At 31.7% G+C, this 18,883-nt stretch overlaps 3 protein-coding genes across 3 annotated transcripts; all 3 read left to right on the top strand.

The window, feature by feature from the left end:
- The first annotated feature begins 7,627 nt into the window (after positions 1-7,627).
- LOC127793513 (S-protein homolog 29-like) lies at positions 7,628-8,101 on the top strand. The gene has a single exon (XM_052324262.1). It carries the CDS (start codon positions 7,628-7,630, stop codon positions 8,099-8,101), a length of 474 nt encoding a protein of 157 aa, XP_052180222.1.
- A 3,866-nt stretch (positions 8,102-11,967) lies between these two features.
- Positions 11,968-12,354, top strand: LOC127793511 (S-protein homolog 4-like). Its single transcript, XM_052324261.1, has one exon. It carries the CDS (start codon positions 11,968-11,970, stop codon positions 12,352-12,354), a length of 387 nt encoding a protein of 128 aa, XP_052180221.1.
- Positions 12,355-15,960: 3,606 nt separating this feature from the next.
- Positions 15,961-16,446, top strand: LOC127793510 (S-protein homolog 5-like). The gene has a single exon (XM_052324260.1). It carries the CDS (start codon positions 15,961-15,963, stop codon positions 16,444-16,446), a length of 486 nt encoding a protein of 161 aa, XP_052180220.1.
- The last annotated feature ends 2,437 nt before the right edge of the window (positions 16,447-18,883 follow it).

The following is an 18,883-nucleotide window of genomic DNA, read 5'->3' as shown; positions in this document are numbered from 1 at the left end:
TAAGAATGTTACATTTAAACCAAATATATAAATGATGTAAGATTCTCATAAAAGAATATTCAACATTATTCCTGAGAATATTTAAAACTAACTAAACATAGAATTGCATAAATTCTGATAATCAAAGATTCTTAAGAGTATTCTTAAGAATCATAAATCCCATGAAACTGAAAACTTCTCTTATACAAACGCTTCGTAAAAATTAAAAGAATAATCAGTTATGTACCCTTCTTATTTTCATTAATTTTACACACAAAAAAAAAAAATTTAACAATCAAAAACTTTTTCAGTTTTCAAATGAAATATGATTACTCAACTAATGAGTTGGATATATTATTAACTTTTTTATGTATTTGTTTAAATTATTGTTGATCTTTGAATACTCATTAACCATTCTTTTTAGATAATCAATATTTATTCACTTACCAAAACTAAAAAGTGTTTCACGAGAGAGAGAGAGAGAGAGAGAGAGAGAGAGAGAGGAGACGAAATTGTAAAATGTGCCTCATTGATCTTTATCATTATTGACCTTGGCTTAAATGCCCTAAAACTAATACATTGTTGAATTACAAAATTGCCACTACAGGCTCATAAGCAAAAATAAAAAATACAGAAAATACAAAGTAAATAAATTAAACAATACAATGAAAATACAAAATACACAACGAACTCTATTACTCTCCCTTAAGATGGACCATGAGGATTAACAACGACCATCTTGGACTATAAGGAAAACAATTGAAGAGTTAGGAGAGCTTTAGTAAATAAATTTGATAATTGATGATGAGATCGAATAGGAAGAAGCTTGGTGTGACCAGCAATCACTTTGTCTTGAATAAAATGACAATTAAGCTCTATGTGTTTGGTATGTTCATGAAATACGGGGTTGTTGGCAATGTGTATGGTAACTTGATTGTCACAAAAAAGCAAAGCAGGAGATGAGAGAGAAATATGAAAATCCACCAAAATCTAAGTAAGCTAAGTACTCTCGCTAGCAGTAGAAGCTAAAGCACGGTACTCAACCTTAGCTGAGGACCTAGACACCGTGGTTTGCTTCTTAGATTTCCATGAGACCAAAGAATCATCTAGAAATACACAGTAACTAGTAATTGAACGGCGTGTATCCAAACATGACCCCTAATCCAAATTTGAGAATGCCTGAAGTTGTAAAGAAGAGGAAGCTAAAAAAGATAGGCCCTGACCTGGAGTGGATTTGAGATATTGTAATAAGTGATGGACAACATCTAAATGGGGCTTGCCAAGATGAGATACAAATTGACTAAGTTTATGAATCGCAAACGTGATATTGGGCCAAGAAATGGTGAGATAGAGTAACCAGCCAATAAGACGTTGAGAATGATGAATCTTCATGTAGCTCACCCTCATACATACTTAGTTTAAGATTATGAACCATAGGCAAATTAATAGGTTTACAATTAAGAAAACTAATATCTTCTAAGAGTTGTAAGGTGTAATGTCTTTGAGAAAGAAATATCTTACTCTGAGATTGAGCAATTTCAAGCAATTTAGATCCTAAAACTTAAATTGACTATGGAGAAAAGACTTGAGGGAGTCTATAATAGTCAAATTCGGACCAATAAATGATGATATTATCCACATAAATGAGAAAAGCACAAAGGAAGAACCATTGCCTTTGGTAAACAAGGAATAATCAGATTTAAATTGCTGAAAACCAAACTGAATAAGGGCATGAGAAAATTTGGCAAACCATTACCGTGAAGCTTGTTTCAAACCGTAGATGGGTTTATGGAAACAACACACTAACTTCTTCCTCTGAATACCAGAAACAGAAGGCTTATACCCAAGAAGTAAATCCATATATATATATATATACTTCCTCAAATAAATCTCTATTTAGAAAAATATTATTGACATCTAACTGAATAAGGGCCCATTGCTTCATAGCAGCTAGAGCAAGAAAGATTTTCACCGTAACAACCTTTGCAACAGGAAAATAGGTGTCTAAGAAATTCAATCCATCTTGTTGAGTATACCTATTTGCCACTAAACAAGCCTTATGTCTCTCTATGGAACCATCAGCTTTATACTTAATTTTGTAAACTCACTTACATCTAATGGTAAAATTTTCCGTATTATAAACATTATAAACGTTAGAGGATAGTCAATTATGTATGTTAATTTTATAAAGAAATTGTTTTCACAATTCACAACTTATGCTCTTTAATTACAAAAGTTCCCATTCACTCAATTCTCAAAATGAATATTTTCATATCTAAATTAATGATGAGTAGGAAAAATTGACATTTGTTTAAGTTATTATTGACCTTTGAATGCTCATTAACTCACTCGTTTGGGATCATCAATGTCTTCTTCCATCAACGCTCTTTTGATTCACTTACCAAAACTAAAATTTAGAAGCCCAGAACCACCAAACAATAAGTTTTCTTCCTCTTCCTTTTCCGTCTAACAAATTTGATTCTCTTTTTTTTTTTTGTTAAGTAAGAAGAATATTTGATTCCAAATAAAGCATTAATACTGCATTCTTGCCACAATATTGCTCATTAAATCACTTCCTCAACTAATACTTTTTCTCAATGCCTACCCATTAGGGCAAAATAATGTACATGTATGAGAAGTGTATATACATGTGGGTGTATGTGCAATGCATCCCAATTCATCTTTCTACCTGTAAAGATCGTATATCTGTGTGCGCTTGCTAGCTTTTATGCGCATGTTCGACAAAGGCAGACAATCATAAACATGAACCGAAGGCAGCATGATTTTGAGAGTCCCTACAGCACATTCCGCCACTTCTTTCTTCCCTCGGTGGCGTTGATGATGGTTTGTCTCGTCGGTTCAACATCGTGCAATGAGCAACAAGGTCAGGAAGAGAAGGGCTTTTGGTTAAAAGTTGCGGTGCATGTCATTAACGACCTCCCAGACCCATTGCGAGTTCAATGTAAATCTAAAGACACTGATATTGGGTTGCACATACTCCAAACTGGGCAAAATCTTACTTGGAGATTCGTTCCCCACATCTTTATTCAAAATACTCTCTTCTTCTGCCACTGTTATTGGGGCAACAAGGAAGCAGTCTTCAATGTTTACGATAAGTTCATAAACGTATACTGTACAACCTTTCAGTCAGACGATGAAAACTGCTATTGGTCTGTACAACCAGACGGTATTTACTTTAGTGGTACCAATAAAATTGGTAGTTATGCCAAGTGGTATTTATGGAATTAGTTAATTGTTGTTAGATAGGATGCGACAGAGCCCTCATGTACTCAAACAATCAATATAAATATAAATTGGAATTTCAATTAGCCTCCAACTCTGAAATTAGAATTCCTATTAAATGATATTATAATACTCAAAAAGTGTGTGCCTATTTGGTGTTGGAAATTAAACTTGACAGGGAGGAATGATGTCTTTTCCGGGAGGACTTTTTCTGGAGGTGGAGTGTAGTAGTGAGCAGTGTTTTCTTATATTGTAATGGATAGTTGTTCTCACATTTGTTTTGTTTTCTCTTTCCCACATGTAAAACTATTATAAATAGTCAAAGAATATCATGAATAAGGAGAAGGCAATTGAAAATCTAATTTTTGTCTCGTCAGCAATTCTTTATTCTTTAATTATGTCTTCTTTTTTTGCTCTTCTTCTTCTCTTTTAAATTTTATCCATATAATGTGCTATCGTCTTCTTCGAGAAGGCTCGTCCCGGAGCAATGAATCTGGAAGAAGAAACAGGAAAAGCTGCGTACGCAACACACTAAGAGAAATTGAGAAGCCTTTTGGAATCTACTGTAATTACTTTCTGCTTAAGCTTTTGTCTATAAATAGGACTTGTACAAAGCATTTTAAAGACCCTGGCAATAAGAGAAACTTTTCCTCGATTATTCAAGCTTGGTCTTTCACACAACACCCCACACACACCATGGTTGAATTAGGAAGTAGGAAGGAGTACCTTCCAACATTTGGTGGGCGTATCGATGTTGTTCTCACCGTCCCAACAAAACTACGGGTCGCTCCTTCCTTCCCTAGTTCCCTCCATGGTGCTCGTGATGATTTGCTTCATTGGCTCAATGTCAAGGTGAGAAAGATAAGACCTCCCAAAAGTTGAGGTCCAATGTCATGAAGAATCTGCCAGACCCATTGCAGGTTCACTGTAAATCTGTTTTCACCTCACTCAAAATTGGACAAGATATTACTTGGAGATTCATTCCCAACTTCTCTTTCGGCATAGTACCCTTCTCTTTTGTCACTTTCACCGGGGCTACAAGGATAGTCTTTGATGTTTATGATAGTCACATTGACAAATGACAAGTACTGTTTACCTTTTCACTCAAAGAATCACGGTTGCTATTGGTCTGTAAGATCAGATGGTTTCGCTCTTAGGGACACCAACCAGACTGGAAGTTATGCAAAGTGGCATGAATGGTAGGTAGTGGTTCTTATGATAGTAAGGGATAGTCTTATGATATACTCATAGATCATAATATAAGAATAAAGTCCATCTATGATAAGCTGTTGATTCTAGCTGCTTCTTGAGTGAAGGGGAGCTAGAGAAAGAGATGACCCTACTCAATCGAGGGATAAAAGTGAAAAAAAAAAAATGCCCTTAACACACTTGTAAGGTTCTATATAGAGTATAAAATTTAACCCTTGTTCGGAATGAATGAATTTAATAAAATTTTTGGAATTAATTTGCAATTCCAACTTTTCATGTTTGGAGTGAAAACAACGAAATTCAATTTCTGTAACCAAAATACCCAAATTCCTATGGAAATTTTATTGCCTTTTATGTTCCTAGAATTGAATTCTTATGGAATTCAAGTATATTAATTAATCCAAATTCAACCAAAATAAGTGGAATATTTGGGTATAGACCAAGGTCATTATTGGCTTTGGTTTGCACAACCAAAAAATTATTTCAAGAGATCTAGAAGGAGACAAAAAATACAAGATTATATCAAAAATTATATTCAAAAGAATATATGAGAATATCTTCTAATATTGAGGGAACTGCACGTATAGAGATTCAAATAGAATTGATTTAATCTAAATCATAGTCGATATGGGATTCCCAAAGTGACTGAGGAATCAATATGGGATTCCCCAACCCTAGATTGCTCTTCCGAATGAGATTATTTGTTTAATCTATTGATGCTTTATGGTAACCATTAATGAACTCACTATATCAATGTTTATAATTCACTCGCTAAAAGTTTGAATATATTTTTTTTTTATCTTAGTTCAAATTTTTAATTAAGCAATTTTAAATTTAATTCTAATATTTAATTTTAAATACATTAGTGAACTATAATTTAATAGTTGCTGTCCAATGATATACCACTAAAAATTCGCCTATTCAATTGCTTACTGAAATTCGAGAAAGATGCAATTAAAGTGCACACCCACAATTTTCTAATTTCAAAATGAAATAATAAATTATTTAATGAGTGTACGATTGATGTTAGGAAGTTGGGACCCAATATAGCATTATCTAAATTTCTATAAGGTCGAGACTTTTTTCTCTTGAGGTAAACTTTGATAGTTAATTTGGTATTTAGAATTGAATAACCAAATAAGACAAGTAGAGAAACAAGAACAGTAGATATAATTACTCACTTTTTTGCTAGAAAATTTAGAATCTATATAACCTGATCAAGGATGATTTGAGCGCAATTTTCTTTATGATGTGACTCCAAGGTATGACCCAAACATGGTGCCAAACCCATTCTATTGAGCGATTCTGAGGACTATGCATCCTTTTGGTCAAAGCGTGTTGTGCTGTCACGTGATGGGTCTACATATTTCTCGAGCATCCTCTATTCAGTCTCTTAAGACTAATTAACATTATATTTTTAAATAAATTTAAGTGTCTTTTTCAGATTAATCGATGTATCACTACAAGAAAACAATACTTTAGAGATGATTTTTTTTTACGGATTTTTCTTTCTCAAATTAGAGACGGATTCTGAGATTGAACTATTTAGAGACGAAAAAAATCTCTTTTCATTTTGAAACGAATTTTTTTTTCGTCTCTAATTACATATAGATTTTTTCTCGCCTTTAAATCTGTCTCTAATTTGAGACAGAAAATAATTTGTCTCAAATTTGAGAGACGAATTTTTTTTGTTTAAAATCTATCACTAATTTGAGACAGATTTAGAGACGAAACAAATCTGTCTCTAATCAGAGACAGTAAAAAAATCATCTTAAAAATCGTCCCTAATTAGAAATTAAATATAATTATTCAATTTAAAGTCTATCGAAAGTTTATTTAAATATATAAATAAAAAATATAATGAAAAATATATTAGAAAATGTAAACTAAATATAAAATTTTATAAAACACACACTCCATTTTAATTAGTAATATTAATAATATATACACTACATTTTAATTAGTAATGCAATACATTTTAATATTATAAAACTCTATAAATAAAATATGTACTAAACATATACTACATTTTAAATTTTAAGGACGTAAAATGAGGGAATCAAATATTAAAAAATAATTAAATTAGAAGTTAATCAATCTAAGACTTAAGATGATTAAATAATTAAAAGACCTTTAAATCAATTTAAGAAAATGTTAAATAAAAAAATTATAGACATGCAATAATAAATATATAAATAATTTTCTTATATGAATAAAAAAAAATGGTACAACCTATGCAACTCATGTCACATTCAGTAGATCTTCAATTAACATTTATTCACATATCTACTATATTCATCTCATAAATATTGGCACGTGACTCATTATTCTTTAATATTAATATTTCATATTAATTAAAAGTAATAGTCCATATGTCAGTTTATAATCAATTTATCATATTTTTCTCTTCTGAGAAATATAAGAACTGTTCATTTATTTAAGGATGATAGGTCAAAGACATGTTTAATTTAGCCCTTAAAGATTTTGACAATGCCATTCACAATAAGATGGTAAACACCTTTACTATAAGAATTTAGACTTGTTTTGATAAATTAATTTGTCACAATAGGTATGAAAATTCTGACAACATACTTACTATGACGAAATGACACTACAATAAAATAACAGTTTAGACATGAATTTTTGAAACAAATTTTGACATGTCTCTAAATCCGTCTAAAAAATCATCTGTAAATCCATCTCAAATAGAAGCAGAAAAAATTCGTCTCTAAATCCGACTCAAACAAAAACGAAGATCGGTCTCAAAATTCGTCTCAAATAGAGACGAAAAATTCGTCTTTAAATTCGTTTCAAATATAGATGAAAAAAATCGTCTCTAAATTCGTCTCAAAAATCAACTGAAAAATCTGTCTCCACATCCATCTCAAATAGAGACGGAAAATTTTCGTCTCTAAATCCGTTTCAAAATCCGTCTCAAATTTATCGATAAGGGTTTTTGTCACGGCTAAAATTCGTCTCTAAATCTGTCTCATACGAAAAATTCGTTTCAAATTAACTATTTTCTCGTACTGGTACCACTGGAGGCTAATTAATTGATAAATACTTTAATTACAATTGGAAACATTTTTATGAATGATTTGGTTGTTGCTACACCAAACCATTGAATGCTCATTAACTCACTCTTCCAATGATCATTATATTACTCCATCTCTTAATTTTATTCTCTTGCCCAAACATGTACCAGAAGAGACAGTGCTTCCACAGTCCCAACAAGAGCATGTCCCGCTTCTTCCTTCCCTCGATGATTCTAATGATGATTTGTTCCAGCAGCCCAACATCCTGCGAGCAACAGGACATCAGTTTCCAGAAAACTGCAGTCCATATCCGTAACGACCTCTCAGACCCATTTCGGGTTCAGTGTCAATCCAAAGACAACGACATTGGCATGCAAACACTGAACCCTGGGCAACTTCTTAGTTGGAGATTCGTTCCCCATTGGTTTTTCGGAGAGGACACTCTCTTCTTCTGCCATTTTTATTGGGGCCCCCATGAGAGAATCTTTGATGTCTACAATAATAAAGTAGCTAGCTACTGTTCGGATAAGTACACGAACGACAAAATTTGCTATTGGTCTGTCAGATCGGATGGTTTCTATTTTAGTGGAACCAATGGACCCAATAGTTATGCCTTCTGGTATGGGTGGGAATAATCATTGGTTCTTATGATCGGGCTAATAGATGAATCAAGCTAATCATTGTTTCTCGTGCACTTGCAGCATAAATAAAAGTGGGAACTTCATCTATAATCTTTTGTTGGTTCTCTTTAATTATGATGCTTTTTATATGTATTTTTGCTTGAGGGAGATGTTTCTGTTGGATTTTGTTGGGTTTTTCTACACTAATTATTTTGAATTGTGAAAAATAATTTGATAACACCAGTAAAATTTATTTAAAGCGATCCAATTAGCTCTATCTCTTATATGGATGAGATAGTTTTAGCATTTTATGAAAGATGAGATTTGGGTGATTTTAAAGACTAATTTCAAGGGAATCGGACTGAGGATTAAAAGTCACAAACTTTGCTGGTGAGGTCCGTGTTTTTTTGGACAAATTTTTTCGTTTTAAGTCTTGAAATTAGTGTTTTTGCTATTTTAGAAAATAATTGAATTGGGAATAACTTTTATTAGGGAATGAATTTTAATATGCCATTTTGGGAGATTTTATTTATTTCTATCTAACTTTGATTATGCTGTAATGAAAACTCATTCTTGCCTTTTTTTGGTAAGATTTGGGTTTAGGATTTTGGGGCGTTTTTCAATTTTCTAATTGTTGTAGCCTATAAATACTATGCTTATAAGATTTTTTTAGGAGTGGATTTTAGAATTTTAATAAAATTTCTGTTGAAATTTTTTCCATAATTCTCTTCAATTTTTCGATATTATTTCGAATCAACGAATCACTAATTGAGTCTTATAATCCGACATTCGTGAGAGAATCAATGGGTTTTAGAAGGCTTCCGACACGTCAATCTCAATATTTACTAATGCGCATGTGATATGAAAAAAAGTATAGAAAGACCGTAAGTTATTGGGCCACTAAACTTAGTGGGAGGGTGTTGGGATAACTGCTCAAATTTTAGTTTGATTTATAAGATTGTTATTTTACCTAATAAGATTAGTCTGATGTAGGAAAGATCTCTCAATTAATTTTTATTAGATGATGATTTTAGTTGGAGGATTAGGATATGTTTGGAAAGCTTAATTTTTTTGTGATTGTTATTTGGTGCTTTTAAATAGGCAGCCTTGATCCGGTGTTTGGTGGACTATTCACAATAATATATGAAGAGATATATATCCAGATTAGTTATGGTGGTGTGATCTCGAGTAAGTTTCACAACTTGATAACATAACTCTGGTGCGTGGTGTGACCATGAGATTAGCTATTGAGTCGAAACCACATTAATTTTTTTTTGTGTTGTTATTTTTTTATTTAATTTTTATTTATTATTCTTAGTTTGTGCGTGAATCAATTTTAACAAGTTATATAATTAGAGTGATTTGATCCTAACAAAAGGCCCATTAAAGTAATACTAAGGTTAGATCCCCTCTCTTATTCAATATTCAGTTTTTTATTTAAATAAAAAAATTATGGTTGTTTGCCCCATTGATAATTTCCACACAGTTATTGGAGAGGGCAAGGGAACACATTTATCTCTCAAGCTTGTTTAGTCAATCAAAGATAGGTTGTTTGCCCCATTGATAATTTCCATAGAGTTGTTGACAAAAATTAGGCCATATGGTTTTTAAAGTTTTGACATTTTAGTTTAAAATCACGTAGAAGAAGAAATGTAAAAATTAACAGTAAAGGAAGAGGTTAATGGCCAAAGTGGCCTGATGAAAAGAGGAGTGGTGAGTGGGTGGGTGAGTGTGAATGAAACACTAGGAAAAGAGAAGCAAAAGGAAAAAAGTTCTTATTCATAAGATTAAGAGGGGCTCAAATTAAAAAAAAAAAGAAGCATATTTTCCCTAAAGAACATATTTTTAAGATGTTTTTTAAAATCTATTACAATTTTAAAAAATAAATAAATTATTTTTTATCTTTTAATATATATAAAAAAACCATTTTGAAAACTGTTTCTAATTTTCTATCTTTGTAAATATTTTTTGAAGAAAACTATTTTAATTTTTCACAAGTAAACAAACCCTAATCTTTGCCATATTTTTGAAGCACATTGTTCACTCTTTATCTCACACACATTTAAATTTTACTTTATAAGTTTTATGTGATTTTTTTTTGTGAACTAAACAAATATTTCCTTATCCTGAAACATTAGTATCTTTCATTAAAATGACCACAAATAGTCCTTATCATCGTTTGCCTCCAGAACCATTTTCTCCTCTTTGGTGCAAGTTAAGAACTGCTCTAGAATTGATCTCTTTTCATTTTGTTAAAATCTGTTAATGGTTATCGTTTTGCTTATTTTTTAAAATTATTTCTATTCTAATAGTCAAAAATCATATCTGATAATCTGTAGAAATTTTACCGACCACCAATATGAATTTTTTTTTTTTTTTTTGTTGCATGGCATTAATTATGCTTGACCTGTTCGTTGTTGACTTATTCTTATTTAAAAGATTAACCTGCAAAACTTCTTTTCCCTACAAACCTAAAAAAATCACAAGATTAATGGAGACTTTTCATGATATTCAAAAAGGTGCTATGATATAATTTTTGACACTGATGGCAGCTACTTCGACTTACTTATTTAGCTAGAAGCTAATGAAAGGGTTATAAAAGAGTCTTATATACTAGCATCAACATTTACTTATTGAGCTCTTTAGTGGTGTGTTTACAGTTGAAGGTGTTCAAGCAGTCAACTGAGTTGTACTTCAATTGTTTGTTTCTTTTTTCTTCTTTGATCATTGTAAAGATTTGTAAGTCATTTTATTAAGCTTGAAATCACTAATGTGTGAGAAGATCTCACTTAAGGGTGTTTACTTGTTATAAGGGTGGTCTTGTTAGCAATGGACCTTTATAACGAGCTTTTGCTTCCTTGACAAAAACTAGGGTGATTATTGCTTATAGTCAAATATTCAAACTTTAATTTAAAGAGAGAGGGCACATGCTTTTAAACTCAAATTTATACAAAATCACACTTTAAATTAAACTAGGGTGTTTGTGTTTGATTATACTTCTACTAATTTATCTATATTCATTAACAAATCACACTTTAAATTAAAGTTATATATTCAAAGTTTAGTAGAAAAATTCTTAAATTTTTAATTTTTATATATTTCTAAATTGAAGTTATATTTTGAACATGGATAATGTTTATCGTTGCCTTAAGGGTTATGGTTAAAGTGCAATAAGTGCATCTTATTTCCAGATAATTTATATTTTAGTACACATTGTTTTCAGTAGTTAAACAATTTAATTGGTTAGTTAGATATTTTAAAATGGGATTCATTTATCATCAATTAATTAAATTATTTAAATATTAAAAATAAAATTTAATAAATATATTACAACTTCACCATTGTGCTTGAGATTAGCACATGTATTTTATCATCTCATTTACCTATTTTTTTATACATGAAAGTACATATGTTAAATTGGCTTGAAAATGCAGTTTTAAGGGATAATCGGAACAATAAAAAATTCAAATTACCATCCGAAAAAAATACCAAAGTATAGAGATTAATTGACCCAACAATCAAATTTAGAGGTATAATTGAGACAATAAAAAATTTAAGTAACCATACCAAAAAAAATATAAAAATACATAAATAAAAATATGTACTAAACCATATTTATTCCGTCATGCTCATTGATTCACTTGCCAATCCTAAAAGAGGCTGGCATTCTAGCAAACCTTTCCTTTCCTTCTTCTCTCAATATTGCTCATTAAATCATTTTCTCAGCTAATACCTTCCTTCTGTGCTTACCCATTAGGGCAAAATAATGAACCAAAAGTGTATATATATACACACGTGTGTGTGTGCACCACCATAGACAGCTAGATTCATAAACATATATGCACCAAAGACAACATCGTTTTGAAGGTCCCATGAAGACAATGTCGCGCTTCTTCCTTCCTTCAATGGCATTGATGATGATTTGTTTCATTGGCCCAACGCTGTGTCGGCAGCAAGACGAGGAAGAGAAGGGCTTCTGGATGAGAAGTGCAGTCCACGTCGTTAACAACCTCCCAGACCCAATGAGGGTTCGTTGTCAATCTAAAGATGATGATCTCGGCCTGCAAACACTCCAACCTAGGCAAGATCTTACTTGGAGATTTGTTCCCAACGTGTTCATAGACAACACTCTCTTTTACTGCCACTTCTACTGGGGCTCCAAGGATAAATTTTTTGATGTCTATAATCATGACATGGGCAGCCATTGTTCAATTTTGCATTCCAAAGATAAGAGCTGCTACTGGTCTGTACGATCAGATGGGTTTTAATTTAGTGGTACCAATGAGACTTACACAAAGAAATATGATTGGTACTAGTCATAGGATTCTTATATATGATGATATCTATAGGGGAAATAAAGAAACAATCATGTTAATAATGTTATTCTAGTAAAAAAATATGTTGTTTGTTCTCTTTTATAGTGTTTTTCGATTTTTTTTTTTGGTGGAAAAGGTCGGAACGAGATAATCGGGATAATTATATGTGTGCATAACTGTAGTTAGGGATAAATGTGAAATATATCTGATATATCCCCTGTATGCATGTAAATAATTGTAGTTTGGGATAAATGTGAAATATATATCTGATATATCCCTTGTATGTGCTTACACATACAAGTTAGGATTGGTACTAGTCATTTGTGAATTTGTGCATTCACATATATAATTTAAAATGATATTATTTCGCATCTAAATATAATATTATACATAAAAATATTAAAATAGTCTAGTAAATATTAATAGGTAGTCAGTTTAATTAATTTCCTCATTAGTTAAATCTTGTTCAAATTGAATCAACTATAGGATAAAATCAAAATAATAGACAGAAAAGGAGATCTAGGAAGATAAAAAAAAAAAAACCCAAATAATATAATAGATGGGAAAGTGTAACTGTGGGAATAAAATAAATAAGTAGTGTTCGAGAATTTTAATTCTTTATTTAACAATTCTAACAAACTTTGATCGAAATTCAAATTCTAAAGTTTGAAGGTAAATAAAATTTCAATTGTTAGACTTTTTTTTTTTTTATTTCAAACATAAGAATTTATTTTAAATTTCTCAAATTAAAATTTTTTCTTTAAATAAAAATTTTCAATAAACAAAAGATCACAAAAACATCTACAACTATCTGCTTAGGCATACTCCAATCATTACAACTAAAACAAATTCTATAGAGAAAAAACTAACAAAGAAAAGTTTCATCTGAACAAAACAAAGAAACAAACTATAAAAATCAAAATTTTAATTCTAAGAGTTTTAGAGGTTTTGAAATGGGTTGATAATGCTAATTGTCTCACACTATGAATGATTATTAACTTATTCTATCGATCCCAATTAACTCAATATAAAAAACATTATTCTTTAAAGTGTAGATAATAGTGGAATTTGTGGATTTCTTCCTATTTCTATTATATTGATGCTTTTATGTTAACCATTTACTCACTTATAAATTCTCATAATTCACTTGCGTTAATATTCACCCCCCCCCAAAAAAAGATAAATTTTGCTCATATTTTTTTAATCAAGAGGTTCTATGTAATACTAGAGAAATTCTAAAGGATTCAAGAGTAATTTATTTTGGGGCAAAAGGGGAATTTTCAAATAAATTGAGGGTATAAGGGTAATTTATTACCGTATGAATGACCAAATCGATTGCAAGGAGTGCCTTGAAGTCGAGATGCCAAAGAAAAATAATGTGGCATTAATGAGAATCTCGATATAGGATTTATGATATTGAAATAAATCGGATCGGGAATGATTTTCGGTACAGTTAAAATGCAGCTGTCATTTAAGCTACAAAATCGAAATCTTATAGGCGATTTTCGGGAAGTCAACAAAACCTTGAGGAGGCTTCAGTTTTTCATAAGCAACAACCCTTCAACGGTTTTAGGAAGAAATGAATGGATTTGTAGCCAAAATGAGGATTCGGGCCTAAGTGTAATTTTTCAAAGTTGCCCAAAAGGGTCATAATAACGTTTTTCTAAAAGTTTCAAGGGAGAAATGAAAGGCTAAAGACTTGAGGGACTTATAGGTAATTATCAAAAGTTGAGGGGCTTGGTGAAATAGGGCCAAAATGAGAAAACCAAAATAAGTGGTGCAAAAACTAAAAAAATGCAGCATTAGGAAACCAACCTGGATCTTGCCGGTCGGCCACGGTCGAAATGGACCACGGGGTTGCACGAGGCATGCTCGGGGGAAACCTTTTTGTAAAGGCAGATCCAACAAAGGCCACTGGGGTGGCCGTTCAATAACTAGTAACTGAGCGGCGTGTATCCAAACATCACTCTTAATCCGAATCTGAGAATGCCTGAAGTTGTAAAGAAGAGGAAGCTAAAAAAGATAAGCCCTGACCCGAAATGGATTTGAGATACTGTAATAAGAGATGAACAACATCTAAATGGGGCTTGTGATGAGATACAAATTGACTAAGTTTATGAATCGCAAACGTGATATTGGGCCAAGAAATGGTGAGATAGAGTAACCAGCCAATAAGACGTTGATAGAGTGATGAATCTTCAAATAGCTCACCCTCATGCATACTTAGTTTAAGATTATGAACCAGAGGCAAATTAACAGGTTTACAATTAAGAAAACCAATATCTTCTAAGAGTTGTAAGGTGTAATGTCTTTGAGAAAGAAATATCTCATTCTTAGATTGAGTAATTTCAAGCTCAAGAAAATACCTCAATCGATCGAGATCCTTCAGCTTAAATTGACTATGGAGAAAAGACTTGAGAGAGTCTATAATAGTCAAATCTAGACCAATGATGATATTATCCACATAAATGAGAAAAGCACAAAGGAAGAACCATTACCTTTGGTAAACAAGGAATAATCAGATTTAAATTGCTGAAAACCAAACTGAATAAAGGCATGAGAAAATTTGGGCAACCATTACCGTGAAGTTGTTTCAAACCATAGATGGGTTTATGCAAACAACACATTGACTTCTTCCTCTGAATACCAGAAATGAAAGGCTTATACCCAAAAAGTAAATCCATATATATATACTTCTTGAAATAAATCTCTATTTAGAAAAGCATTATTCACATCTAACTCAACAAGGGCCCATTGCTTCATAGCAGCTAGAGCAAGCAAGATTTTCACCGTAACAAGCTTTGCAATAGGAAAATAGGTGTCTAAGAAATTCAATCCATCTTGTTGAGTATACCCCTTTGCCACTAAACAAGTCTTATGCCTCTCTATGAAATCATCAGTTTTATATTTAATTTTGTAAACCCACTTACATCTAATGGTAAAATTTTCCGTATTATAAATGTTATAAACATTAGAGGAGAGTCAATTATGTATCTTAATTTTATAAAGAAATTGTTTTCACAATTCACAACTTATGCTCTTTAATTACAAAAGTTCCCATTCACTCAATTCTCAAAATGAATATTTTCATAATTAATGATGAGTAGGAAAAATTGACATTTGTTTAAGTTATTATTGACCATTGAATGCTCATTAACTCACTTGTTTGGGATCATCAATGTCTTCTTCCATCAACGCTCTTTTGATTCACTTACCAAAACTAAAATTTAGAAGAATATTTGATTCTTCCTCTTCCTTTTCGGTCTAACAAATTTGATTCTTTTTTTTTTTGTTAAGTAAGAAGAATATTTGATTCCAAATAAAGCATTAATACTGCATTCTTGCCACAGTATTGCTCATTAAATCACTTCCTCAACTATTACTTTTTCTCAATGCCTACCCATTAGGGCAAAATAATGTACATGTATGAGAAGTGTATATATATGTGGGTGTATGTGCAATGCATCCCAATTCATCTTTCTACCTGTAAAGATCGTTTATCTGTGTGCGCTTGCTTGCTTTTATGCGCATGTTCGACAAAGGCAGACAATCATAAACATGAACCGAAGGCAGCATGATTTTGAGAGTCCCTACAGCACATTCCGCCACTTCTTTCTTCCCTCGGTGGCGTTGATGATGGTTTGTCTCGTCGGTTCAACATCGTGCAATGAGCAACAAGGTCAGGAAGAGAAGGGCTTTTGGTTAAAAGTTGCGGTGCATGTCATTAACGACCTCCCAGACCCATTGCGAGTTCAATGTAAATCTAAAGACACTGATATTGGGTTGCACATACTCCCAACTGGGCAAAATCTTACTTGGAGATTCGTTCCCCACATCGTTATTCAAAATACTCTCTTCTTCTGCCACTGTTATTGGCGCAACAAGGAAGCAGTCTTCAATGTTTACGATAAGTTCATAGACGTGTACTGTACAACCTTTCAGTCAGACGATGAAAACTGCTATTGGTCTGTACAACCAGACGGTATTTACTTTAGTGGTACCAATAAGATTGGTAGTTATGCCAAGTGGTATTTATGGAATTAGTTAATTGTTGTTAGATAGGATGCGACAGAGCCCTCATGTACTCAAACAATCAATATAAATATAAATTGGAATTTCAATTAGCCTCCAACTCTGAAATTAGAATTCCCATTAAATTAAATGATATTATAATACTCAACAAGTGTGTGCCTATTTGGTGTTGGAAATTAAACTTGACAGGGAGGAATGATGTCTTTTCCGGGAGGACTTTTTCTGGAGGATGTGTGATATGTGAAATGAATTTGATTAATTTCTTTGATAGTTAAAGTGAGGTGGTAGTGTAGTAGTGACTAGTGTTTTCTTATATTGTAATGGATAGTTGTTCTCACATTTGTTTTGTTTTCTCTTTCCCACATGTAAAACTATTATAAACAGTCAAAGAATATCATGAATAAGGACAAGACAATTGAAAATCTAATTTTTGTCTCGTCAGCTATTCTTTTTTCTTCAATTATGTCTTCTTTTTTTGCTCTTCTTCTTCTGTTTTAAATTTTATCCATATAATGTGCTATCGTCTTCTTCGAGAAGGCCCGTCCTGGAGCAATGAATCTAGAAGAAAGAACAGGGAAAGCTGCGTACACAACACGTTGAAAGAAACCGAGAAACCTTTTGGAATCCCGATAAAACTTCAATATACTGTAATTACTTTTTGCTTAAGGTTTTGTCTATAAATAGGACTTGTACAAAGCGTTTTAAAGACCCTGGCAATAAGAGAAACTCTTCCTCGATTATTCAAGCTTGGTCTTTCACACAACACCCCACACACACCATGGTTGAATTAGGAAGGAGTACCTTCCAACATTTGGTGGGCGTATCGATGTTGTTCTCACCGCCCCAACAAAACTACGGCTCGCTCCTTCCTTCCCTAGTTCCCTCCATGGCACTCGTGATGATTTGCTTCATTGGCTCAATGTTAAGGTGAGAAAGATAAGACCTCCCAAAAGTTGAGGTCCAATGTCATAAACAATCTGCCAGACCCATTGCAGGTTCATCTCAAATTTGAGAGAGATTTTTTTTGGTCTAAAATCCGTCACTAATTCGAAATAGATTTAGACACAAAAAAAATTCGTCTCTAATTAGAGACGATAAAAAAATTGTCTCAAAATCCGTCTTTAATTTGAGACAAATTTTTTATCGTCTCTCAATCCGTCTCTATTTTGAGACAAATTTTTTTCCTTCTTAAAATTCATCTCTAATTAGAAATTAAATATAATTATTTAATTTAAAGTCTATCGAAAGTTTATTTAAATATATAAATAAAAACTATATTAGAAAATGTAAACTAAATATAAAATTTTATAAAACACACACTCCATTTTAATTAGTAATGCACTACATTTTAATATTATTAAACTCTAAGAATAAAATATATACTAAACATACACTACATTTTAAATTTTAAGGACGTAAAATGGGGGATCAAATATTAAAAAATAATTAAATTAAAAGTTAATCAATCTAAGACATAAGATGATTAAATAATTAAAAGACCTTTAAATCAATTCAAAAAAATGTTAAATAAAAAAATTATAGACATGCAATAATAAATATATAAATAATTTTCTTATATGAATCAACAAAAAAAAAAAAAAATGGTGCTACTTATGCGACTCGTGTCACATTCAATAGATGTTCAACTAACATTTATTCATATATCTACTATATTAATTTCATAAATATTGGCATGTGACTCATTATTCTTTAATATTAATATTTCATACTAATTAAAAATAATAGTTCATATGTCAGTTTATAATCAATTTATCATATTTTTCTCTTCTGAGAAATCTAAGAACTGTTCATTTATTTAAGGATGATAGGTTAAAGACATGTTTAATTTAGCCCCTAAAGATTTCAACAATGCCATTCACAATAAGATGGTGAACACCTTTACTACAAGAATTTAGTCTCGTTCTGATAAATTAATTTGTCACAATAGGTATGAAAATTCTAACAACATACTTATTGTGACAAAATGACACTACAATAAAACAACAGTTTAGTCATGGATTTTTGAGACAAATATTGACACATCTGTAAATCCGTCTCAAATAGAAGCAGAAAAAATTTGTTTCTAAATCCGTCTGTAACAAAGACTAAGATCGGTCTCAAAATTCGTCTTTAAGTCCATCTCAAACAGAGATGGAAAAAACCATCTCTAAATCTGTCTCAAAAACCAACTGAAAAATTCGTCTCCACATCCATCTCAAATAAAGACGGAAAATTTTCGTCTCTAAATCCGTTTCAAAATCCGTCTCAAATTTATCGATAAGGGTTTTTGTCACGGCTAAAATTCATCTCTAAATCTGTCTCAAACGAAAAATTTGTTTCAAATTAACTATTTTCTTGTAGTGGTACCACGGGAGGCTAATTAATTGATAAATACTTTAATTACATTTGGAAACATTTTTATGAATGATTTGGTTGTTGCTACACCAAA

The sequence above is a fragment of the Diospyros lotus genome, unplaced genomic scaffold (assembly GCF_014633365.1).
Source record: "Diospyros lotus cultivar Yz01 unplaced genomic scaffold, ASM1463336v1 tig00011517_3, whole genome shotgun sequence".
Taxonomy (NCBI): domain Eukaryota; kingdom Viridiplantae; phylum Streptophyta; class Magnoliopsida; order Ericales; family Ebenaceae; genus Diospyros; species Diospyros lotus.
The sequence above is the reverse complement of the archived record's forward strand: the minus strand, read 5'-3'. Positions and strand labels throughout refer to the sequence as shown.

Bases quoted from the DNA above. Each gene is read 5' to 3' on its own strand.
- LOC127793513 (XM_052324262.1), top strand. From the start codon at position 7,628: ATGTACCAGAAGAGACAGTGCTTCCACAGTCCCAACAAGAGCATGTCC.
- LOC127793511 (XM_052324261.1), top strand. From the start codon at position 11,968: ATGTCGCGCTTCTTCCTTCCTTCAATGGCATTGATGATGATTTGTTTC.
- LOC127793510 (XM_052324260.1), top strand. From the start codon at position 15,961: ATGAACCGAAGGCAGCATGATTTTGAGAGTCCCTACAGCACATTCCGC.